The following is a 27,194-nucleotide window of genomic DNA, read 5'->3' as shown; positions in this document are numbered from 1 at the left end:
TTATAGTATTCATGGCTCTAGTTGGCAGTTACGTCCCTGCAGCAGAGGCAGAGATTGGAGAAATTGATGGGATTTACACAAGAATACATAGTAGGGAATCAGTTTCTGTAGGGCTCTCTACTTTCATGATTGATCTTAACCAGGTTGCCAAGGCAGTAAACAATGCCACAGAGAGGTCCTTAGTACTTATTGATGAGTTTGGCAAAGGGACCAACACACTGGATGGCCTGTCTCTTCTGGCTGCTGTCCTGAGGTACTGGATCAGTCAAGGAACCCAGTGTCCGCAGGTCTTTATCTCCACTAACTTTCACAGTTTAATGCAGCTAGAACTCCTGCCTGACACACCTCTTCTGGAGTTCCTGACCATGGAGACCCACCAAGATGGAGATGAGCTGATATTTTTCTATCAGATCAAACAGGGCATGTCCACTGTTAGTCATGCTGCCAACATTGCTGCATTAGCAGGAATGCCAGCAAAAATTATACAGAGAGGAGTGGAAGTGTCAGAACTGATTCGCAGTGGAAAAGCTATCAAATGTATTGATCACCCTTCAAAACAAGATCGTATGGAAAAATGCAAGTATGTTGTGGAAAAGTTTCTTTGCCTAGACCTTGATGATCCCCATGTGGATTTAGAAGAATTCATGCATAAAGAGGTGCTGCCTTCTGCAGCCTCAGTCCTGTAACAGGGATTTGTGTAAAAGTATGGTTTCTATTTTATCTACCACCTTCAGTAGAAGAGTTTGGTAATTTAAAGAACCATCACTATAACCAACACCTCACACTACATTTAGCATGTAACAAGCTGTCTATAGTGTATGTCTTTTTCTCTTCTTGTTTAGAACAAGTACTGTAATGACATATCTCTGTAGTATGGTGTATGATACGAAAGCAGAAAAACTGAGAGAATTCAAGAACCTCTTCCAGCTGTTCAGTCACCCAGTTTGTGTATTTTCTGCCCCTGTTGTTAGACCTTCAGATTAAATAAATACTGTAGAAAAATCAGAAAACATTTTTGCTGGTCTCATAAGACTGAAAGCAAAGTGTTTATTGTTTTGTGTTGTGCCCAAGTGATCATTTCAGTCGTTTTAGGATAAGTATCAAAGTTTCCAAACAAGTATGTGCCTGAGACTCCCGTACCAGTTGTCACAATATAAACCACTGATGTGGAGGCTGATTAGTGGAACTATAAAGGGATGTAATGAGGGCTGCACTTTTTTCTATACCAGCACTTATGTCCAAAATGCCAGAGATCCCAGGAGCTGGAGGTCAAAATCAATGCAGACTGATAAACAAGGGTACTGCTTTGGTTTTACTGACAATCACTCTCTTCTCATAAGGTCCTATATGGTACAACTATGTATCTATACCATATGGGTATAAATGAAAGCAAAACTGCAAATCTAGGAAACTGGAAAACTAAACTAGTAATGTAAGACAGAAATTCACATTTTGTATTCCATTTTTGGGTATTGAGTAAAACTTAATAGTAAAGGAATAATACCAGAAGGTGAAGATTCCTTTTCACTTCTCTTGTCATGCACAGCATCTTTACTGAACACAGGATTTGATGTATACATTAGCAATAAGAATTATTTAACAAATTAATGAAGCAGGGGACATGATATGTAAATACTATAGAAGTAATAACCTTTCCTGCCTGAGATTCCTTATCTAAGTAATATGGAAGTAACATTAGTCTGACTCCCAAAATTTGCTATAAATGCTTACAGTATGGCTAATGAAACACATCACCAGATATACTACATCTCTCTTTAGCTATGTTTGATTTCAAGAAGCCAAAAATATTAATGTCACAGTGAAAATTTACATTAGAAAAAAGTAATTACCTTCATATTTATCAGTATTAAATATCTTATCTGGTATGTCTAGCTGAAAATAGCAAAATATGAAGGTGAGTGCACATCAAAAAGATTTGAATTTGGATACACTTTTTTGGGTTTGATTCAGTGTAGAATTTCCTCCTTTGTAATGGAGGAATTATTACAAAATAAGTACCTTGTGTTATCTCTATAGGAAACTAGGAGCAAATGTTTAATATAATTTATGTTTAAAAATACACAAATTAATTTTTTAATCATGTGGTTACTGCTCTTTCCAGCACCATCATCCTAATACCATCTGCAAAACAGTATCTAGCATCTTGACAATGTTACCATTGAAGTCTAATGCCAACAGTGAATCAGGTCTTGTACAACATCTGCCAGTGTTGTAAATACAGATTTTTCTCACTAACATACTATCTTCTACTAATTATGCATACAGCATTCTAAAGGTATACTGAAGAATATAATATATTAAATATTCATTTTTATTATTTTTTTTTTTTTCCTGTTGACCACTGTCTAGGCTAAGGATAGCAGATGCCATCAGAGCAGTTCAGCTGTCAGTCATCTACTTAGGAAATTTCACAGTATTTGCACTAGGCAGCACTAGGTATCAAAGAATCTGAAATGTCAGAAAGCATTTATTAAGTGTGCCTCACAAGACACAGCAGTCTGGATGAATGACAGCGGGGCTGTGACTGACCTGTGGCAACACGGTGAAGCAGGAATAGCAATGTTATCTTTAAGTGCAAAACTCAAGTTGTTTCTTTCATTGTGGTTTATTAGGTTCTTTGTATAGCAGATGACACCAACCCAAGATTCTCATAATTCAAACAATCAATTGTGGAAATTGCTGGACAATTGTAAGCAAATTATATCCCTTTATTTCGTTCCACAAAGAGACCTAGAGGCACACTGTACCTCCTTATTTTGGGAAGTTTTCAGTAGTGCATTTGATCTCAGAATTGTCCAGCTAAGCATGAAGAATGAGTTGCTCCCACTTCTGAGCAGGAAAGTTCTTTAATGTGAAAAGCAAAGGGGGGCTTCAGTAACCCAGATAGCTCTTCTCTAAACCACTTTATCTTACATTTTTATCCTCTATTAAAGTCTGTTCCCAAGTTTTTTGCATTTGCCATTTTTAGCTTAATGCTGTGCCTTCAAAGTAGAAAGCCAATTTCTTGAGATCTTTAGTAATTTTAAATTATCAAACTCTTTGCTTTGTAAATATCAGCAACAATTTGGGAAAGCTAAAATATGCAGAATAAATATATTTCAAAAATGCCTGAACCTTTATAAAGGTTTGAAAAAAGTAATTATTTTTTCCCAAATACAAGGGAAAAGGAAACTTACATTTAAAAAATACTAATATAGTTTTAAAGCTATAGCTGTGACCTATACTCAACTACTATAGTTCTATTTGCTATTTTATATACTTTCCCATGTAATCTTCACCCACTCTCCCTTTCTTCTTTCTCACACTGTTGTGTGATGTGAAACTGCAATTAGATATTATATTAAAACATACTACAAAACAGTTATTCCTTTTATGCTTCATGTTTTTATTTATTGTTTTCAGTAAATGCATTAATCTATCGCACTAAATGCACTGACACAATGAAAAAAAAATTACAGTAAAGACCCATGCTAATGCCTGACAGTGGATTGACAGAGAAAAAAATCACAGATTTTTAATACGTAATATCTTTCTCAATAGTATATCTTTAGAATACCATATGCATTATCCAGCATTATGGAGGACTAAAGGAGATGATTTGGAATGACATTGACCTGGTTCTGTCAGCAGCAGTGAATATCAGAACACAGAAAGTATGCATCCTGGCTAACAGTAAACCAACTAAAAAGCAGAATGGCAAAATCCCCACCCTTATTGTCTTAGATGTTTTGACGAAGGAGTTAAATTACTGGACAGTTGCTATTCTAAAAGAGCTCTGGATTTTTAAAATGAGTGTTTTCAAAAACAACTGTTAATACAAGCAAAAGCTTATGTGAGCTTCCAAATTTAGCAACTGTTACATACCACCTACAAACTGTGGACAAGTCCTTATTTCTGCTTCAGAGCAAGTATGTATGCCCCTGAAGTTTCTTGATGTATCTCAAATCTTACTGCCTTCTTCCTACTGATTTCACAATACTACTAAATTAAAATGTGCAGCTTCAGCATTTTTTAGTTATTCCTCATGAAATTACAAAGTTTTTAATGCTAACTATTAAGGAAAAAAAAACAAACACCACCTTAAAACATGTACATTATATACTTTACTTCTTATTTAAAAGTTGTTTTTTTTCCTGAAAATTATTTTCCTGGCCAACGTTAAAGGATCACATAAAACCTTCTATACAATGTCAGGAAAAAAAAAAAAGTATGGATATACACCTTATGTTAAATAATACAATATTACTGTTATGAATTAACTAGATATACTAGTGTTGCTTCTATAAATTTATAGTCACAGTTATAACCTACTTCCATGTACTTGTGTATTCTGTCAAAAAAAGTAAATAAACAAGTAATAACTAAAATATAGAAAATGTGTTTCACTGCTACTCCAAAATTCACCAAAGCATATTTAACAGAGGTAACTGACAGTCTGCATCTCATGTATAATCCAAGTATCATTTTGACTGATTATTTGCTTCTTTTCTCCTATACAGTAACAAAACTAAACTATCAAAATAAATTGTATCAAATAACCTACTCCCTAATAATAATTCTGTAATTTTGAGCAAGTACTTTCATCCTTTAGTCTTGCGTAGTTTCACCAAAGAAAACAGACCATGATATTACTGTCCTGAGAACAGACTGCTAACGTACAGTGCTACTGTTTATATGGTAGATGTACTAATTATTTTTTCTTTGAAAAAATCAGTATTTTCAAGTCTTACCTCTTCAGCTGGTTACAAAGTATGATGCTATAAGCAACTCCTTTGTTTGCTTCCCAATTAAGCTTCCTAAATTGCTGCTGAGCTATGTGAAATGTGAGCTCACCTGCTTACGTAGCTCTGGTGATTTTGACAACTTCATAAAGGTCAGATGTGGGTTAAACGCTCTATCTTCTCCTGCCAAGATGCCTTTTTCTTGAAATATCTTCTTCATGGTCTCTGAGGGGGGAGAAGAATGTAGAGGTACAAAGATATTATATGATAGAATGCTTAAAAATGTGCTTTCAACTGTCATATGAGTCACAGCTGCTCCAGGTGGAAAAAACAAGATGAGTACTAAAAGGAAGAGAGATTCCTAGCTAACTTCAAAGGAACATAGGTTCAAAGGAACAAAGGTTTCCCCTCTGTCTCCTCTTCTCCAAGCTAAACATCCCTAGTTCCCTCAGCTGCTCCTCATATAACTTGTTCTGTAGACGCTTCACCAGCTTGGTGGTTCTTCCCTGGACAAGCTCCAGCACCTCAATGTCCGTCTTCTATTGAGGGGCCCAGAACCAAGCACAGTACTCAAGGTGCAGCCTCACCAGTGTTGAGTGTAGAGGCACAATCACCTCCCTACTCCTGGTGGCCACACTATTCCTGATGCAGGGCACACTGCTGGCTCATGTTCAGCCAGCACCCCCAGGTCCTTTTCCACTGGGCAGCTTCCCAGCCACTCTGCCCCAAGCCTGCAGCTTTCCCTGGAGTTGTGACCGAAATGCAGGACCCAGCACTCAGTCTTGCTGAACCTCACACAGTTGGCCTCAGCCCATCAATACAGCCTCTCCAAGTTCTGCTGTAGAGCCTTCCTGCCCTCAGGCAGATCAACACTTCCTCCCAACCTAGTATCATCATACGTATATATACAACCATAACTGCTATATAAGTTCTATAGATGTATCTGATTCTATACATCTATGTATCTAGATCTATAGACCTACTATATATCTACAGCTGTAGCTATGTATATATACACAAGTACAGCTTCTATTTTATATATATATATTTAAATACAAATATATATAAAATAATACAAGCTGTATTATTTTAAGCTGTATCTGTAGGAAACATGCCTGATTTACACTGAATCCCCACTAAGATATTGTGCAGCTGTGCACACAAATGCTGCTGAACAACAGACTAACATATCAAAACAGCAGACTACAAATAAATGTTTCCTCCTTCTTCAAGCTGAGATACTGCAGTTCCAATTACATCATTTAGTATGGTGCACATGTATCTCCATGCATCCAACAGCCTGCTTATTTTCTGACATTAGTAAGCTAATAGTTACACTTATTTAAAACTGGAAGTTATCTGTAACAAAGCCATTTTCTGATTCCATTGTTTGGTTCTCAGAACTGCATGACTTGGGGACTAATTGACGTTGATGTTTCAGAATAGGATTAGTCTTACCACAACCTGGTGTATGCTACCCTGTGATATTCTGACTCAAGTCTTGTAAATTGTAGTCTTTTTCTTCCCCTAAAAGCTCAAATTCTTTCTGCCATCATTTCTTATGCCAAGCAGTGTCTTTCCTCTCACCCTGCAATTAAGATCTGTACTGGTGAAGATTTGCACCTCTAATAGTGTCCCCCTATCTCCATTAAGAGCTTAGTGTCAGACCAGTAGTTTGGCAACGTGCATCTGACCACATAATTTTAAGCCCAGTGTTCCCAACAGGGGAGACTGATCGCATGGCACTATTAATGTATGTTACAGTAGGGCATGTACACTTTACACTGCTGAACAGCAACCACACAGCTTTTGTGTCTTCCTCTTCTGCTAATCAGCTTTATTCAATATCTGCTTTTATTTCTCTTTCTCAATTAATTGTTGTTTTTTTTTCATACTTTTCATTCTAATCAAGAAAAAATGTAATGACAAACTGGGTCGGAGGAAAGAAAGTGTAACTTCAAAGAGAGATTGCAGTTTTGTATTTAATACATTTATGTGTGTGTGTGTACACACGTTCTCATGGTGATCAGATTTCTCACACAGCTCTGCCATGGCACAGACTTATTAAACATCACAGGATCCAGGTATTGGCCACACTTGTTGGTACTACAGATAGCCTCAATTTTGCTGCATTTGACACTTAGGCAAAGTGTCACATTTTACTGGTGAAGGTGACTTACAAACAGAATTAGCGCAATGTTTCCTTCTTCAAAGATAATGAAAAAAAAAGAAATCTGAGTAGATGGAGGAAGAAGGAAAAAAAGAAACAACAGGAAATGTTTTCCTGAGAGTACAGGAACATTAGAAGATAATGTAATGCTATTTGAAGAAGTGGCCACAAGACGGGTTTTAGAAGAAATTAGGAAGGAAGCATGGATACTGTGAGCAAGAGAAAATTCCAGGTTTATGGGACAACATGAAAGTGGATTTGAAGACTCAGCGAATACACAAAGGTTGAACTTTATGATGGAGGTTACCTGAACTGAAAGAAATTAGGGATGATGACATGAATCATAGACAGGCAATGCCCATGGGTGTTAACAAATGAGGATCTGTCACCTTTCCCCCAGACATCCATGTTACTGTCTAGACTGAAAAATCAGTTAAGATCTGTGTTTTCCTTTATTAGTCTCAGGCAATGTTTGCAGCTTCAAAGTATACCCTAGAAAACTTAAGGCTATTTTTACAAGCTCAATGACTTCCTGGAACAAATTTTTGGACAGCTTTCAAACCATCTTTCATGCAATTTAAAGTACTCTGCAAAACCATTTGGACCCTATTTTTGTAATGTCAAAATTACTGAATGTCATCAGCCTCTCTTACATTGGATGCAGCTGAATCCATTAGACAACTGTTCCCCCATAATTAAGACTTGAAATGTGATATATAAAACCTACCCAGAACAGCTATATACTGGCAAGGCTCAAAAATTCAACAGCTAGATCAATACAGAATGATTCATAGAAAAATTGCACATTGAGCCATATTCTCTGATAGAACTGGCCATCTTCTTTTCCAAAATTTCATTAGATATGGAAAGTGCTATATATGTACATTTTCTGCTAGTCTATTAATTTCCGCTTGTCTCTGAACCACGTTCACTCAATTAAAAGGCCTGGAATTTAGAAACAGTATTCTGTCTGTGTATTGAAAATGTTTACATTTGCTGTCCTTGCTTTCAGAGAACCATACTTTACATTTTTAGCTTTAAGGAACAAACGTGAAAATATCACAGAAATGTGTGATTCTGTAACAGAATGTTATAGAGAAACAAAGGCAATTAACACAGTGAATTAGCATGTCCAGTTTCATTCAGTAATACAGCAGTACTCGGTAGCCTTTAACCAGATCATAGCATGTGTTCTGTACAGAGGGATGTTAATAATCAAAACACCTCATAAACAATCTAGAAGAAATTAAATGGCAGATTCAGAGCCAGGCATGCACATGGTTAGTTTGATTTATGTATTTCACACACAAAATTACAGTGAGAATAGAAACAATGACAAACATCAAGGTGCAAAGACAAAATACTATGAGATACTGAAGATGTTTCAGTATTCCTACTACTTTAATAAATTCCTTGCAACAATTTAAAACTTCCAGTCCCACCTTACTACACAACAGCAAATTAGAGATTACCTGGTCAGTAAATGTCAAAATCCTCTTGTAAGATTTACTTTCTCTTTGCTTTATAAACAGATCCTCCACTTAACTCCTGTGATGCAAACTTCCTTTCTATTAAATCTTTATTCTTTCCCTGGTGTACCCTCTCTGTGCCTTGCTGAAAATGCCATTATGCAGCCAAAGCATATTTTTCTTCATGTGACACACATAAAAGGTGAGCTCAGAGATCTGGCAATAGAACAGTTTAATATCCACATGCAATTTATAAAACGTTGGGCTCCAGGACAAACTATTGAATAACAGTTACCTGTTGGAAGCACAAACTCATAAAACTAACTGCTGTTATACTAGGTCTTAATAGCGACTGTTCATTTTCACTGAACTGTTTGCCCCTATTGTCAGCATTTGCCTAGTCAAGGGGCCTAAAATGAAGAAAACTGTCATACAGCACAAAGCTGAATCAGAAAAAGTCACATGCTTAAAACCACATAATATCAAAATGTATGAACAGTTCTCAGGTCTACTGGAATCAGCCCTTCACGTAAGTGTGTGTTATCAGCAGGTAAGTGTGTCTTGGCTCTTGTAATGAAATAAACAAAAGAATCCTTGGAGGTTTTTTCTGCTGGTTTTATTCATCACACAATATAACATAAATATATTTGCTGACATAGATAATTATGCTCTTGAGACAACAGAACACTGCCACTTCCAACTTTACAGCATGCCTCTCTTCTTGCTGTGCATGACCCAAGTTTCTGCACTATTCAGTAAAGCTCCACTACACATATAAATAGGAACTATAACTAATAGCACACACACTAGAAGGAAATCTAAGATGTCACAGCAGTACATTTCCAATGGAAATGTTATGGATTTGGTCTAGTAGCTTTTTGTTCACATAGTACAAATCAGATGTTTTAGTGGAAAAGTACAACAGTCTTGAGTTCTCAATTTTTCCATCATGTGAAATGACTTACAAATAACTGATAAAAGGCAAAATTCATTTATCTTAGCTTCAGCCATCTGGAACTAAAGGGAGCTAAATTAACTTAAACTATTTCCCTGGGCTTTCTGAAGTCAGGACAATGTAACACACCCTAAAATATATGCTAAATGTGTGGTTTCATAATGTTTAAAGCCCATAAATGACTATCCTTGACACAACACTGCTCATCTACAGCCCCATGCCAGCCACTGCTCCTATCTTTTATGTTGATAGTCATGCAGCTGTATGTACAGTAAACCGCACTGGTAAATTGAACAGGTGAAAAATTAACTGGCAAAGATAAAAGCATTAATTTCACCACAGTTTAATTCACTATGTGGCTGCACAAACACCCCGTACAACAAAAGGGGCCAGATTGCTTTGGTATGGTGACAACAACAGCTTATGTTTGAGGAAAGCGGCAATGTACCTAGAGAAGGTGATGTTTCTCTCTCTCTAGAACAGACTGTTATGAAAAACAATTTAGTGAGATGAAACTAAATGTCATGTATATAAAACTAAAGTTAAAGGAAATGACCGGTCTGTCTAGTGTACTCCTAACTGTATTAAAATTTTTAACCCAAAAAATCAACATTTATTAAAAACAATTGACCAAAACCAAATGAAATCTTAAACAGAAGAGCAACCTTTTTGTTCATGAAATACAAGCTCCCCCTCATGGTCAGACTACAACATGCATCACTCTTCCGTAAAACCAACAAGGGCAAATCCCGTCGGTATAAAACAGGATTCATTTATTCGCTTGTATCAGGTTCAAATACCATTTACAATTACCAAAATGAAAACCAAAGCAAAGCAATTCATTACCTTTTCCAAATTCACTTAGTATTTCAAATATTCTGTAATGTAGCAAAGCCCAAGTCATTAAGAGTTTTTTAAAAATCACTGTGAAGTATATACAACACGTTTACCCCAGAAGGATTTTTTAAATGACTTGGACAAAGAGTGATTAAAATACTTCTCAAACTCCTGTCAGACCTAAAACCTTTTTTTTTCTGGCACAAACACCAATACAAAAACTTAATTTGCTTTCATGAATTATAGTTTACTTGTTATGAAATAATATTAGCACTTCCAAGAAGGCACAAAAAGATACTCTGAAATTAGCAGCAACTCAGAAGTTATGCTTATGGCACTCAGTAAGAAATCTAAAGACAGTATATCCTGAAACCATACCCTTTAAACGTTTTCAGACATTTTAGCATTTTCTTCTGGTATTGTTCAGTGTTTCAAAACTAAAACCAGGTAAAACAAACATCACTGTGTAAGTCTAGAGATTGAAAGACAAGAGGCCAAGAAACGATCCATTTGGTTGGCAAAATTAAGCACTGAAATAAGAAACATTTTTACTAAACAGCAGTGTTAAATGAAAATAATATACAGCTGTAGTTACAACTTAAGCAAAGACTGCTCACCAGTGAGTATCAGTAGTTATGCTTTACAAAGAAAACACAGGTTCACTTGTTTGCTAACTTGAGCTGTACTATAATTCTGTCTGCTAGGAAGGACTGTTAAACTGAAAAACAAAGCTCAAAATCTGATCTCATCCTGTGCTTGTCTAATTCTGCCAAAACCTGGTACACTAGTCTAAGATGTGTAAATAATCACTCATAACAAACACTTTTATTTCCTGTAGTGAAAGGGTATTTGGCTCTCTGTATTTAGCAACACAATTATTGTGGAGTTCTTAATAATTAACTATAAACTTCTCAAAATCGTAAGTTACTGTCACTAACAGAAACCATTCATCTCCTTTCACAAGAGGTACTGAAAGAGAACAAAGTTAATGAATGATCTCACTGTTTATAAAGCAGCATACATAAAATATTCTGTCACCTTTAAAAGAAAGCTAAAGACAAAGACAAGGATGAAGAAGCATATTGTTCAAAGGACTGTAGAAATACTTGGTTGATTCAATCTTTGAAATAATTATGGGATTATTTGAAACTGGAGCCTCTCTGGAAATACAAGTCCTGTTCAATTTCTACCATAGTGAATATTATAAATACTTCTCTATCAAGTCCTGCCTAAAATAATAAAGCATTGCCCAATAACAGCATAAGTAATTTGGTAAACTGAAAAGCTTACGGTCTTCTTATTCAAGGTGAATATCCGAAAAAATTTTTTTACTGTGAGAGTGACAGAGCACTGGAACAGGCTGCCCAGGGAGGTTGTGGAGTCTCCCTCACTGGAGACATTCAAAACCCACCTGGATGAGTTCCTGTGTGATGTTCTCTAGGTGACCCTGCTCTGGCAGGGGGGTTGGACTAGATGATCTCTCGAGGTCCCTTCCAGCCCCTAAGATTCTATGATTCTATTAAACCTTTCTTTAAAGTGTAAATTAAAAAACAACAAAGTTTCTGAAGGCACTTCAGAAATGAAACTAATTAATTTTTAAAGAAAGCACTGCATAAATAAAGACTCTTTCCATTTTTTCTCTGCAAAGAGATAGCGTGACAGAAGCAGTCTTTGCTATTCTGCAGAATGTCCTATATGGGTTATTGCACTACTAAAAAATGGTGTGACCTCACATTCCTCAGAGGACAAAAGATAATTCATCAATACTGAAAAAACTCTTTTTATTAAAGAGTCTTTCCAAGGAATAGTTGGAATTGCTGGGATGGTTTTAAAGGACATAAATGAATTACAGACAGTACTGTTCTCTGAGAATTTTTAGTTACTGTCCGTAAACAATATAGTTTAAGTATAGAGTCAACGACAGATAAAAAAACTCCACTAACTTTGTTTTGGTCTAGGTACTGACTGGTGTTTCTCAGCTGATATTTATGCTCCTTTTACTTTATTTATTCCTACTGACTTGAACCACATTTTTGGATGTGTTTTATCTGGCTGGCAAAGGCAGAGGCCTCAGCTCCACTGGTAAGACTTAGACTTTTGCTCTTGAAGTGAACACAAAGGTGAGTGCACATGCATAGCAGCATGTACCTGCCACATCATTCAGTATCCTCCTAATTGCTAAAGGAAGGCAATTAACATTGAACAAGCCGCAGACCAGTTCTACAGCTACTCAAAAAAACCTACTTCAGGCTAAAGGAGCATGGAATCCAACTCCACCCCTCTGGCAGAGGAGTCATGTCCTACACCCTTATCCACTTATACATGTGGGAGTGGTAAATTACAGTTAATTAACTGGGATTTGAGAGTGATGTGTGTAACATACAGGAAAAACAAAACTTACAACTCCCCTGACCATAGAAAGGTGAAGAATGTCACCACCCCTCAGTGCTCTACTGAGCATGAACAGAAAGGAGAGAACTACCTAACTTTGCAAGTCAGGTAACTTGCATCAAAGATAGAGTTCCTGAAGTCAGCAAGTATGAATATACAAATTGAAAGGGCTATAAATATCAGCTGAGAAACAGCACACGGCACCTGGACCAAAACAAGGTGGAATGGACTCCTTATATTAATCTACAAACCGGCATTACATTGTTTACAAATAATAAATAAAAAGCTATCAGAGAACATTACTATCTAATTAAGGAATATCCTTTAGAACAATGCTGGGAAATAAATCATGTAGCCTTTGCAGTTGATAAAAGTAAATTAATACTGACTTCATTAGCAGCCTCTATGCAGCATTCTCATATAGGTTTTCAAAAAGTTTTTAAAGCACTTAAACCAGATTGACAAGCTGTACCTGCTATTTCTTTAAGTACATTTGTACGATCATTTTCTGCCAACTTCACAAATCCAACTTGATTTCTGAAGTGATCAATTCCTTGAAATGACAAATCCACAGTTCTTCCTTTCAGGATATCTTCTACAAAATCCTTGCTGTCTAAAAGAGCACCAACTGCTCTGTCAAGAGAAAAGAAAACATCTATGTGAAAGTCAATAATATTAATATTTTTTACATTTCTATTATTCATTCAATCAAAAAATATCACAAAGCTTCAAAGTATCCAATTATTATCTACTCAAGTACTTTTTCACTACTTCCTATCAATGCATTCAATATTAGTATTACCATTTTATAAAGGCAAAGTGGTTCATAAACCCTGCTGTAAAACCAAAGAAGTAGTAAGGCAAATTCAGCAGCAGATGTAATTCCTCAAAAGTTTATCTCAACCTATTGAAACAAGATACTTAGAAGCATTTAGCTTTCCATTCTTATATTAAATCACTCTTTTCATCTCGATTGCTTAACTGAACAGTCTAGGATTTTGCTTCATTCAAAGTTACTAGAGTGTTACTTAATATTTAACAAAAGTTAGTGACATATAGATAATGATAAAATTATATAGAAATTACTTTTAAGCTCATTGAGAAATGTTATTAAAAGTACTATCTAAACTGATGCTTACTTTATTTAAGATATAAGTAACATGCACATATAATCTACATATAACTTAAGAAACAGGAGCAAATCTGGAACATTCTAATAATTTTAATTAGCCATATTAAATGATGTATGATTTCATTAAATGTTTTTGACCTGCACTTGAAGTGATTCACATGATAAACAGAAACTGTATAAACATTCTTAGTGTCTCCTAAAAGATGTCTCACACGCTCACAGGTTTTTTATTCTATTCAACAAAGCTGAATGTAAACTTTTCATTAAACCGATGTTGACTTAATAAACGCTAGGTGGCAGTGACAGGTTAAAAACTGTCCAGATAATTCATTTTCCTTTTTCTGTCCTAGCTGTACCAAACCCCTAAGGAATGACTTCTGAAGTAGGCTAAATTATATTATTTAAGCCTGTACAATTACAAACAACTTCACACGTTTCCATTGTGTTTAACAAGATGGACTCCTGATGAAAACTATGTAATGCACTGAAACCTAGACCAGGTTAAGCTAAGGTTGATTACATGATAAAATATTCTGGATTTGTATAGTCCTCCTGTGTTTTTATGGGGCTTTAATCTACAACCTAGAAGTACTTCAGGTCCTATATAACCACTTTAAATAACAATGCCACTACTTGTAATTTGATAAAGATATTTATTATTCTTTGAGTATAGTCCATGCCTCTTACCTACCCTTTTATCACCATTAGACAAGCCTGTTCCTATGTCTCCCATATGTGCTATCTTCAAGACCTTTCAAAAACATCATCTAATGCTGATTATACCTGTCAGATTACTTCACAGGTAATCATGTAGATTGATTTACTGGCATGAACCTAAACACTGTTCGGCAAATACATATATTTCAAATACACTGTGCCAAAGATTGCAGCAGACTTTCAGGTAATGAATCATGCACATACCTAAAATTAATCTCTGGATGTTCTGCATCTGAGAACTAGTACACAGAGAGTCATGAAAAACTCTGTTCCCCAGCTGAAAAAAATAATTATATTTCAATACTGTAGGGTGTGCTGCAGAACTCACTGACCAGCTAAACTTGGATGAGATCTGTGAAAGGTCAATTCAAGCACCACACTGCGTTTTCAGTTTAGCAATGTGTCACTCTAGATTTAGTGGTACTTTTTTCTTTTGTATATCATCTTGTAAACACTTAAAATATTTAGAAAAAGAGTTGTAATCTCACTCTAGTATATTTTGTATTTTCATATCCTATCAATCACTTTATAAATTCTAACAATTGCTTTGTAAGAATAATGCACAAGGACAAACATTTCCAGTGAAGTCAATAGCAACAGACACAACAGTGGTATTTTCTTGTTATTCCATAACAATTAGTATTTAGGATGCCAAATAGTAGTTACACTCAGTGCAACTAACCCACAGGGATAACAAAAAAGTTTACAAGCATTTAGCTCCAAAGTGGAGAAAGGAAATTTAAAAAAGAAAATTGAGCAATATATTCTAAGTGAATTACAAGAATTACAGAAGTCCCTCTTTTTTTTTTCTATATTGTTGTAATGTCAATATTATAGTACTTAAATTTGAGGTAGTTTCTTTTTAGAAGTTTCTGAATTTTGATTGCTTGTTAGAAAAAGCAACCTTGCAGAAAAAGACAAACTGAATCCTTTCAGCTGTTGTATTTATACTGAAAAGGTTAGATTGACAAAGTCTTTGACAGATAACAAGCATGGAGAACTTGACACTGCAATCTGGTACTGAAAGCATCTACAGCAGAGGCAGGCATCCTGATGCCTAGTACCTGATCCCATGACTGTGCATACAGTTAGCATGGACTAGAGCTTTTGCTTGAAGGGAGTGCTGTCCTGACTCTTGCTTGCTTGCTTTCTTGATGGTTTTTAAAATCTCACATTCTTGATTTCATATAGTCCTACAAAGAGATGTACAGCACATTCACAAAGGCTAGACTTACAGCCCATCAGTCAGTTAGAAAACTCGCATGGGAAATGCAAGTCTGGATTCCCTTAGAAAGAAAGTCCTAGAATACAGATCTTCCATTTTCATGGTGAAAGCTGCATGTACTAAAATACCACACAAAGGGCTTTGTGCTGAATTAAACTTTTTGTTTAGCACATTCTTATCATGTATTTTGAATTCAAATAGCAGTCAACACATTTAATCTCTGTATAGACCAAAGCATTGTTGTGCAAAAAACAGTAGAAAAACTATAGATACCTAAGTAACTTAATGGATCCAAACCTAAGTATCTCTGAACTCTTGAGATGCCCAGTTGACTAGCTGCACTGGATCTTGCCTTCTTCCCATTAAGCTGGTATCAAAAATTGGTGAAGCAAAGAAAGGAAAATTTGACTTCAAGTTCTCCCAAAAGATTAAACATAAAATATCAGTTATGAAATTAAAAAAAAAATCCCATGTAATAGAAAATGCAATCCAGAATACCTGAGGATAGCTGAGCTAGACACCTGTAGAAGGCATCTGGCCAGGGAAGGGGTGAATCACTTGGAAAGCTGCTGCTGACTACAGGACAGCTCCTGGGTGCCTGGACTGTGGAGTTCTGCTGGGAGAGGCAGAGAAGAACTCCATAAGTACATGCTTGGGTGGCAGCCAGACAGTAAGAGCTGAGAGGGAGCTCAAAGAGTAGCAGAAGATACTGAATTTGGTAATATTTGTTTTGATACACAGTTTAAGACTCTAAAAATATTCCTGATGAGGAATATTTGTCTTTGAGATATCCCTCTCACATGATACTTTTTTAAAGTTTATACTTTAAACCCTTTAACCCTTTTTTAAAAAGTTTTGAGCACACAGTTTGTGGTTGTTCTCACCAATTTTCAGGTGCTACCACAGCTTGCTCATTTAACCAGGGCAGAAGGAAGCTGATGTGCCTATCCAGGAGACAAATGGCACATGGAGAGGAGAGAGAGTTCAGCAGTATCCTTTGCTTTCCTTTCTATTCTCTCTCGCTTTGGACCAGATCATTGGAGATAAGGATGCTGACAGAATCACATGCTCATGAGAGGTAAAACTGTAGATTCCTCAACAACATAGCATTTCAGGAAACAAGTGTGAAAAAAAAAGCAAGGCAATTGACTTAGATATACTGATATCTCATTATTTTCAGGTGTGTTAAATGTTTTTGGTCAAAATACTACTGATTAGGTGTATGCAAATTACCAAAAATTACCAAACAGTTATTAGATTGTAGCTTGGATTCTTGCTTTCTTATGAGCAACCTGCACTTTAGCAACCAAACCTTCTGGGGGAAAAAATTCCTCAGCACACACTTACTAAGCACATTACTTTATAACTGTATTACCATAACCAAAGCAATGTCTCCCTGCACTTACTCATTATTCCATCTAGTTAATTCAGTACATGGACCACATGCCTATTAACACTGCATAGAAAACCAGTAAGAAAGATACATACATCATAGAATCATGGAATCATAGGGGTTGGAAGGGGCCTCTGAAAATCATTGAGTCCAACCCCCTTGCTGCAGGAGGAATACCTAGAGCACATCACACAGGAACGCATCCAGGCAGGTCTTGAAAGTCTCCAGAGAAGGAGACTCCACAACCTCTCTGGGCAGCCTGTTCCAGTGCTCTGTCACCCTCACAGTAAGGAAATTTTTCTGCATGTTGAGGTGGAACTTCCTGTGCTGTAGCTTGGTGCCGTTTCCCCTTGTCATATCACAGGGCATCACTGAAGAGACGAGCCCATTCTTGACACCTACCCTTCAGATATTTGTAGACATTAATAAGGTCCCCTCTCAGTTTCCTTTTCTAGACTAAATAGCCCTGGGTCTCTTAACCTTTCCTTGTATGACAGGTATTCCAGTTCCTTAATCATCCTTGTAGCCTCTGTTGGACTGTTACCAGCATATACTTGTCTCTCTTGAACTGAGGAGCCCAGAACTGGACACAATACTCCAGATGTGGTCTCACTAGGGCAGAGTAGAGGGGCAGAAGAACGTCCCTTGACCTGCTGGCCACGCTATTCTTAATGCATCCCAGGATACTACTGGCTCTCTTGGCCATGAGGGCACATTGCTGTCCCATGGATAACTTGTCCACCAGGACCCCAAAGTTCTTCTCCATGGACTCTATGCTTTCTAGCAGTCAAACAGAGGTTGACAAGAGGTCAACCCCTAATCTGCATTATGAAGCGGTCCTAAAAGAACTCACCTGGGGGAGATGAAACCATGAGTCTTCTCTTTCACAGATTCTGATCTGATAATCTTTGGCTCATCAGCAATTCATTACCAAATTGACACAAGCAACAGAGGATTCCCAGGTGTACAAATAATCTTAGTAGGCCACTTATCAGCATTTTACATGTAACTTTGTTGCAGTGACAAAAGTGCTCAATTCTGCAATTATAAGGTGGGAATATAGGAACATCACACGTGCAGCCCATCGGGCACCACATCTAAATACAAACTGTCAATAAAGTCTGAGTAAAAGCAGGACAATAAAATACAATGTATATTTTCATTTCAAGACCAAATTGCAGCTAGACACAAAAATTACTATTCTGAACATTTGTAAATTACAGCTGCATAACTTAAGTCTCAACATCTTTGTATTAAGCACTGAACTTGTACATTAAAGTAGGCTTGTCAGATAGCAGTAAAGCATGTGATAGTGAAAAACACCAAAAAACTGTGTTTTTATAAAGCAAGTAGTTGTGTTTAACACTTAATGATGTCACTGTAGAATACATGGGCCTTTCCACAACTCTTCTATCTTTTATATAATCAAAAAATCAGCTAGATCACTGAAGCAACATTAAAAAATATACTTTTGTTAAGGCTTTATAGCCATCTCTTTTCTGTACTTAAATTTTGAGTATAATAAATTAATTTAGGGATGCTAGAAAAAAACTGCATGAGGCATTAGCTTGGATCTAAGGTTTATGCGTTAAAGTCTTCCTATGAAAATTACTGATTTAGCTTATAATATTTATTAGGCTATGAAATGCTGTAGTGGTCAGGACTGTAGGTTGTGTGTTGTGAGATTTTTTTGGGTGTGGATTTTTAATTTTTTTTGGTTTTTCTTTTGGTATGGTTTTTTCATGGTTGGACTCAGTGATCTCAGGGGTCCTTTCCAACCATGACTATTCTGTGATTCTCTGAAATTCTGCAAATCCCCATTAATCTGTTCAGTGTCCCCTATATCAAAACATTGCTTTAAAATAATTGCTTTAGCAAACATGAGATTTCTGCATGCAAATTCAGCACACTGTATGAGAAATACAAGGGAGAAAAACATGCTTCGCTCAGAGCTCATGACATACCATAAGTTATAGCTAATATTAAGATTAGCATTTTAAGAACAATGTTAATTCAATGTTCAGTGACTCTAGTAATTTAGGGCTGACAAAAAGTAAGCATCAGTTACCCCTTCTACTCTTTTTGTGAACTGCTCCAGCAAAAATACTTGCACATACCTAATTTAACACCAAATACCTACATGCTAATTTCTTCTTCATTGGATAAATGCATCACTAACATGGTGACATGCAGTGAGCCAGGGTGAACCATTGCTTTGGAAAGCCTTTGATCCTGTTGTATTATTGCATCTTGGACAGCCCGAACACTGCCAGTAATCTGGAAAGAAAGTCAGATGCAGAAACAACAGTTAGCCATTGCAATTACTGTATCCCATCATGCAAGTGAACAAGAATGCACACAAACTGAAATCAAATGTTTATGTAAAAATCCTTCTAGCAGAAGAAAGTTTTATCCCCTGACAAAGCTGTGCTAATTGACCCAAGTAAACTCAGACAGGGTACAAATGGAGTGATTAATAAATCACTGGACACTTCTCATCACATCTTAACAAGAGTTTGCTTCCAAAAGTATGATAGATTCCTGGAGCACATTAAGATCATCCAGTTTTACACTGCCAATAATCCAAATAAAAGGCTTGTTCAAGGACTTTCTCTGCCCACTTTGATGAATCTGTATGATTATGTGCACAGAAATATCTGGAAAAAGAAAGAGATCTTTGCAGGATCAGACACATAGAAAACAGAAATATTCAGTAAATAATTTGTAGAGATATCAGATTTACAATTCTAATTATACTGTCCAATAGACAAATATAATTTATATACTCTCTTCAAACATATTTTAATTAATTTCAAGATACAGTTCTAATTTCATCAGTCTTTTACTTTAAAATTATTTTAATTACATTTTTTTCACTAAAAATTATTTGTATGGTTATGCATACTTTATAAATTGTATAAAAAATGTTTACTGTGCTCATATTGCAGTTATTTTTTAAAATAATATCACAAAAGATTTTGTAATAATTCTTGAAACATTAATGGAAACTAAATCAAATCAAATCAAAGAACCTCGACTATCTGAGAAAAATGGTTATTTCTTAAAGCCAAGACATTACAGACAAATCAGCTTTGGTGTATAAAGTCTAAAAGAAGCATGTACAAATCTTCAATCTGATTTTTTTTTATTTTATTTGAAACTCAGTGGTAGCTCTGTTAATGATAAGGAACCCACAAATTTCCAGAAAAAAACCCACAATCTATTGGGAGGGGTCAATATTTTTCTGACCTAACTCCTTAAGCTGAGCTTTGCCATGCAGAAGTTTTACCTAATGTGTCGTAGATATCTAGTAGTGTCACATAAATAAAAACAAAACATAACTGAAAGAAACAAAATCTAGGGAGAGTGGTGAGGAGGAAGGTAAAAGCCACTTGCCAGAAAAAGGTCATATGGTACGTACTAAACCACAAGTGTTTAGGTAGCATAAGACGTGAAGAAAATTGCACCAACATTTTGATCATAAATCATGTTGCAATAAGACCATCTTCCTTCATGTCAGAACTAATCTTATCCTGGATAAATAACACTTCTATTGTCTCAGATGTAGGAGAAATCTGACCCACCTTTAAGCAAAAAAATGGTAAACATAACCCCTGGTAATTATAATGCACTGACTGCATAATTATTTTTAATTTATAAACTAAAGCAAATGCTATTATCCCCATAAAGAAGAAAAACAAGACCTAAACCTCAAAAATCAAACAATCTATCACATATATTACAATTTATTCCATTTTCAACTATTGCTTCTAAATTTAATTTGCACCTGAGAGCTGGCAAAGAAAAAAAAGGTAAGCTCTTGAGAACACAGAAGACAGGTGTGGAACTGTGTTATCATAGCAGTAAGACCACCCTAGCTCTGAAAAGATCAACCCTCTCCAGCATTCAGATTAGCAACCAATACCCCACATGCCCTTACCCATGGTGGTCCTTCAGTAGTATTCCTGAGTCCCCTACTCTCATGTCCTAAACTATCTCCAGCTCCTCATACAGTTCAGTTCTGGCTTAGGCTGCAGCTGATTTTCAGCTGTGAGGGCTTGACTGGCTAACAAACATGCAGATATTAATTTGTCAGCTGGCAAGTCTGGAATAGCTAATTGCCACACTCGCACTACGGTCTTCAACAAAGCATGTTCCTTAAAGGCTCTCTCTTTTACACAAGCACGAATTCCACAAAAAATGTAGGAAATTAGTATCTCTGTCCAAATTTTTTAGTCCAAATTTGGACAACAGGGTGAAAACTCACAAAAAGTTCAAAACCCACAAAAAAACAATGGGGTTATAACAAGGTAAACAGATAGGCAAGCTCACACCTGTATAAACTGTTAAGAAATGACACTAAAAAACAAATTAAGAAACCATACCAAAAAACTAATTAAGAACACACTTTTGGAACAGGATTAATTCCAAAAATGGCCAGTCAGCAGTTCCAGAGACAAGCTATTGGTAAACTCACCAGGAAAGTATGAAATGAGCTGCCTTTTTGATAAAGGCAAAACAGAAAGAATACTGAGCATGTTCTGTCTCTCTGGCTTAAGTGACAACATTCTACAGAATCCACACTATTCAGAATGAAGAAAAAAAAAAATTCAATTACATTTTTGTGAATTTAAGGAATTTATTTTTAGGATATTTTCCCAGAGTTATGTGATCAAAATGTAACACAATAGCTGTAGTGTAGCTGTGCCATCAGAATGCATAATATAACTTCAGAATCATTCTGTATTCTTCAATAAACCTAAGGTGCAATTAACAGTTGAGTGTGCTGAATTTTAATTAAGTGAATCAGGACTCATCCTACACATCTGTACAACTTTTATGAGCCATTGCATAAATAAAAGCTTTACATTTCTACTTAACCCGCTATTTACACTATCTTACAAGTTTCATGTTAGATTTAAACTACTATCATGCTGACTATCTCTTTAAACTTGAGGTTTCCTCACCTAACTAAAGAAATGTCTAAAGGCAGATCATACTTAACAGCTGCCTCCTCAGGTGATTTTAAAAAGTGCTTCAAAATAGGGCTTCAAATACTTAATTCAAGGTCCCCTGTCCCATTACTCGGAAGATTCTATTCTGAAGAGTAACAGAGTAATAAAATAACTTAGCTGTCCTTGTTGCAAGGACACTACTAGTAAGTGAATATATTTACTACAAGCTTTAAAGACTTAACAGATTAATTACAATTATAATCAAGACTGGAGGTGATACTACATTGGATGAAACATTATTTAAAAAAAAAAAATTCCCAGAAAAGGATACAATGATAATCGACTATTTAAATAATTTTACACAAGTAATAATGTAAAGTTCAATAAAGTTCAAAATTAATGGAACATAACATTTTCTTTCCGAAGATTCAACACATAACTAAAATGAAAATAAGGAAAATGTTTCACTGCCGAAAGGAATGGTTCATTAAATGTTCCCATATTACAAAATGGTTCTCTCTGTAAAGCTTAAAATACTACATAAAATATGAAGAAACAGCACTAATGCCTACAACACTACACTGGAACAAAATTAGATTTTCAACAAAAAAAACCCCAAAACAACAACAACACAAAAACACACCACAAACAAACAAAGAGAAAAAGTCTCCTATTATTAACTGAAATACTATCAGTAATTACCAGATTCCCTCTGGCTATCAAGAAACCAGATGTCCTAGCTCCAAATTTTAGATAACATTGCCTATATAAATTCCAATGTGTACTTTCTACTTTTGGAACAACTGTACATCTAAGGCAAGTATAAACAAAACTCTATAGCAAAGTCCAGGAATTCCCAAATGCTTTGAGATTTGATACAGTTGTTCCTTTACCTCTGTAAATGATAGAAGACTAAATACAGGGCATATAAAAAAAAACATTGCATAGTTAAGACTTTTCCTCTCAAACAGCCATTGAACCGAATAGCAATTGTGAGCAGGAATCCTCAATTATCAGATTATATAACCCTACATTATTCATGCACTTGTTAAATCATGGAACTGAAAGGAAGAAAGATACTTCAGAGTAAGAGGGCACAAAAGATCTCCCACAATGTTTGTGTCACGTTATCCTGGATCTTACAAAACCACCCTTTGCAATCTCTTCTACACATAGGATGTTTTGAAGAATCCAAGACTGCACTGTAGTTTCCAAACCTACTTTAGTATATTTTCATTTCAGATTCTCTAAATCTTTGACAATATGAAAACAGATAATACAAATGTGAGTTAAAATTCACCCAAGCTAGCTCCTGGTATTAAAAAATAAACCTAAATTTGGAAATGGTGGTGAACTGTTTGGTTTAATTTTTTAAACACAATGCACATATTTTCCCTGCTTGCAGACACAAAAGGAATCAAAGCCACACCGAAGACGTCCTACAGCGTGTCAGAAATCATTCTCATTCACTGTCTAAATGAGGTAACAAATGCTAACTAAAATAAAATACATTTTTGTAGAAAGCTCTCTGCACTTCTTGAATCCATTTGAACAACACCTCACTAAAACAACAGGTTGTTTGCATTTTAAATAAGATGATCAATTTTACTGGAAAATGTTAAGTTACAAACTGCCAAGTTAAAACATCAACAGATCCAAATTTAAATTCCTATCTATAAGGAGAGCTAAAAATATTGCTACGGATTTTTTTTTATTAAATTAAATAGGAATGTCTCCCTTATTCTAAGTGAATGACAAAACAAGCAATAATGGAACAGTACACAGAAGTTTAAGCCAGCTTCAGTTAAAATAATGTGAAATTGTAAGGACTGACAAACTGATTTAAAAGATAAATATTTTTCCTCTAGTCTTATCCAGATAAGCAAATTTGTTCACAAAAATGTTACATAAAGTTATTCCCTGAATAGGCTACTAACATTCCTTTAAGAAGACCTGAAAAATGTTATTTTGCTCAAGATCAAACACTGTTCTTCTTATAAACACACACAGCTGAAGTGGTTATACAAAATTAGTAAAATAAAGAATATCACCTCTGGATTAGTAATTGGAAGAGAAATGAAATAATTTGGCTGATGCTGTTTTTTCTTTTTCTTCTTTTTCTCAGTGCCTTCTTCAGTTCCCCCTCCAGTAGTCCTCTTTCTTTTCTTTTTTATATTTATTTCAGAGGTTGCATGCACTGAAAAAAAAACCAAACTTTCACCATACAGACAAATCAAAACAAAGACATACTTAATACCGTGCCACCAGGAGCTGAACTTCAGTCAACTAACTGGAGCATGTCTTCCAAACCATCTGATCTGCCCATGCTCTGAGCTGTCTGATGGGGATCCTACTCCAACCTCAATTAATGTAGTCACACAAGTGGAATATCATACTTGAACAGCCAACACTTCTAAGGAGGGCCTGTAAGATCCTAACATAGACATGTAGCTTCCAAACTGTATTTCATTTAGCCGACTCACACTGTAGTGGAGTAGGCCTGCAATTGTCTGCACTTGAACAGGGATGTAACTTTAGAGAAAAAGGGCCAATATTAATGTCCTGGTTTGAGCCAGGATGAAGTCAATTGCTATAGTGCCTGGCCCAGGTGCTCCGTGCATCCCTGGCATAGACTATCTCAATTAATTTTAAAAAAACCTATGCACACTGCATTTTGAAATACTGAAATAAGATAATATAAGGGATTATTAAAGGAAAAGGTTGTATTAGACTAGGATTGGCCAACCTATAATACAAGTACCAAACTCAGCCCAGAGGAAAATTTAATCAAAGCCAGATTTACTCTCTGCTTCCTCCTTTCCCAAAGGCTGCTTCCATCATCACAAAAGAAAAAGTGCACGTCCCTGGTTCTTCCTTTGTGCCATAAATTATTTCTCTCCTAGTTTATTACCTCAAGACTTCACAGACCCCCTCCCACCATGTGGCCTGATACATATCCATAAGCTGACCAGGCTGCAGACACTTGCTGTCCAATGAGACATGCACTTCCAGCCCCGTGCTGAGAAGACATGTATTGGAAGACAGCTCACAAAAGTCATCACTTGAGAAGTTCATGTACAGGAAAGAGAATTAACACAGGAGATGTCCTTATTCTGTGACTCATTGCTGCAATGGATCACAAAATGGTACAGTCTTAATATGCTCAAATATTTCCAAGGTTTAGGCTCTGGACTGGATCCCATGTTCACAGGGAGACTGGGCTCCATGTGCACAGCCCACTTCTACATGCCAACAGGCAGGACCAAGAACTGAATGTGTGATGTGTCTACGCTGTCACTTCTGTCTAATACACTTACTAAAAAATTCATCTTCAATATCTGTGTCGACAAATGGCATTTCTGCCATCAGAGATTCTACCGAACCAGCAGGACAAGGCTCTTTCCTCTGTTGTGTCATTTCCTTGGTCTTCTTCAGGATTTTCTTTTGCTGTACATCTTCCAGAGCATCTAGAATGTATTTTAAATAACACACTGGGTCTTAGTTTTTTTATACAAACAGCTAAGAGACATTATACTCAAACAATATACCAAGTATACATTTCTCTAATTATCAGCAAGTGACATGTTAACCCCCCTAAGAATGCTGCTCTTCTTCCAACATATCTGCAAAAATACTTCAACGCTTTATATGAAATAGCAAAAAAAGGGAGTTCAGCCTTCTATATTTATTAACTTACGGTCTTGTTTAGTTCTAAGTAAATGCAATTACATGCAAGAAAGGTGGTAGGTAACAGTAACAGCATATAAAAGTCAAATATTGGTTAACTGAATTCCAATGTAAGCACACTGAAAATGAGGCACGGAAGAGCAGGAAGGGAATGCTGCCATTCCACATATAACAGAGTTCTCAGCTGATGATATCATTCAGGAATGAGATGATTATTCCTGCATCTTCCACACAGTGTAACTTTTTACAGACAGCAAAGATCTGAACTGATTCTAAAAACTGACTTCCAGTATCTAAAGGAGGAATCAGTAAAAATCAAGACTCATCTTGCATGTATAAAGATATACATGAAGTTCTATCTCAGAGTAATACCACAATGACAGAAAAATCTCCACTAACAAGTTTTTTTAAATGCCTTTTCCCCCCCGAGTACTAAGCATGAGTAATTTCCTTATGTCTCCTCCATGTTTCTGTATCAGTGAACTCTACTATTTGCGTATTAAGTTATACCTCAAAACAAGAAAAAGTAAAATCCTCTCTAGCAGCAAAATATGCACACATGATCAGGCAACCAGCAATATTCTTTTTGGGACAACTCCACAATAGGATTACTGTAGTGGAAGAAGCCTTGTGTCAGAATTGCAGTTTATCCCAGGACAGCTCATTACTACAGACAACACACTTTCAAAGCTCCTCTTATGACCACTGCAGATAGTCCAAATCTTGCCCAAGGGGAAAATGTGGCAGCAAAAGTGCATATTATGTTCTTTTGCTCTGCACAGCTACACTACATGTATAAAATTAATATAACAGACCCAACCTGGGTTATTATCAACCTATGCTGAATGCTTCTTTCATGTATCACTTCACACTAGTAAACCAACCTGATTTAATGTTAATTCACTCTAATTTAACATAGGGAGGCATAAATAACTCTGTGGTTGCGGTCAGACATCTAACTATCCCAGAGGCTATCAAAAAGAAACAGTGTTTAGATTTGTTGCTGGTTTCCCCTGTAGTCACTATAGAACCAGGCACAAACAAACAGATGTTAAAGCAAGTACAAAAGATTGTTGCCTGTGATCCACAACCATACAGAAAACAACAATCCTCTCAAAGAGATCTCAAAGTGAAGAACAAGTCAGAAATTCATGACACCGACAAACAAGTAGGTAACTCTGGGACAGAAGTTATCAGCAATTTACGGTAAGCCTCGCTTATAGAGGGGAGAACTGAAAAATCACGTGTAAGAAAACGGATTTGACTGCGCTCCTTTCCCAGACTCCTCTCCATAATCAAATTATAGGTTCAGACACGATAAGCTTCTATTGTTTGACACCTGCACACCAGCCATCGGAGCGAGCAGCCACTCCCTATTTAATGCGGTTACGTCCGTATGTTTAGGAACACGTGAACTGTCTGGAGACAAGAGAAGTGAAAGCTGCTGTAGCCACCGACGGTCTCACTCCCCAGGAGTTCTGCGCTCCCGGCGCTGGCGCTGCTGCCCGCGCACAGCGCTGA

The 27,194-nt window shown here is 36.2% G+C and overlaps 2 protein-coding genes across 2 annotated transcripts in view; one reads left to right on the top strand and one right to left on the bottom strand.

Moving 5' to 3' along the window:
* The window catches only part of MSH5 (mutS homolog 5), a 2,427-nt gene extending 1,741 nt beyond the window's left edge, over positions 1 to 686 (top strand). Inside the window, 1 exon segment of the mRNA XM_009999124.1 lies at positions 1 to 686. This exon segment is cut by the window's left edge and continues 17 nt beyond it. Within this exon segment, the coding sequence (XP_009997426.1) occupies positions 1 to 686 (686 nt within the window).
* Positions 1 to 26,966, bottom strand: part of AKAP7 (A kinase (PRKA) anchor protein 7) — a 76,329-nt gene extending 49,363 nt beyond the window's left edge. Inside the window, exons 1-6 of the mRNA XM_009999125.1 lie at positions 26,957 to 26,966; positions 25,304 to 25,453; positions 24,038 to 24,183; positions 19,172 to 19,308; positions 13,037 to 13,197; positions 4,855 to 4,967 (exon numbers count right to left, since the gene is read on the bottom strand). Coding sequence (XP_009997427.1) covers positions 4,855 to 4,967; positions 13,037 to 13,197; positions 19,172 to 19,308; positions 24,038 to 24,183; positions 25,304 to 25,453; positions 26,957 to 26,966 — 717 coding nt within the window. The remainder of the gene's footprint in view (positions 1 to 4,854; positions 4,968 to 13,036; positions 13,198 to 19,171; positions 19,309 to 24,037; positions 24,184 to 25,303; positions 25,454 to 26,956) is intronic.
* Positions 26,967 to 27,194: the final 228 nt, after the last annotated feature.

This window comes from Chaetura pelagica, unplaced genomic scaffold (assembly GCF_000747805.2).
Source record: "Chaetura pelagica isolate M959 unplaced genomic scaffold, ChaPel_1.0 scaffold90, whole genome shotgun sequence".
Classification (NCBI taxonomy): Eukaryota; Metazoa; Chordata; class Aves; order Apodiformes; family Apodidae; genus Chaetura; species Chaetura pelagica.
Note: the sequence above shows the minus strand (reverse complement) of the source record. Positions and strands in the feature narration are given on the sequence as shown.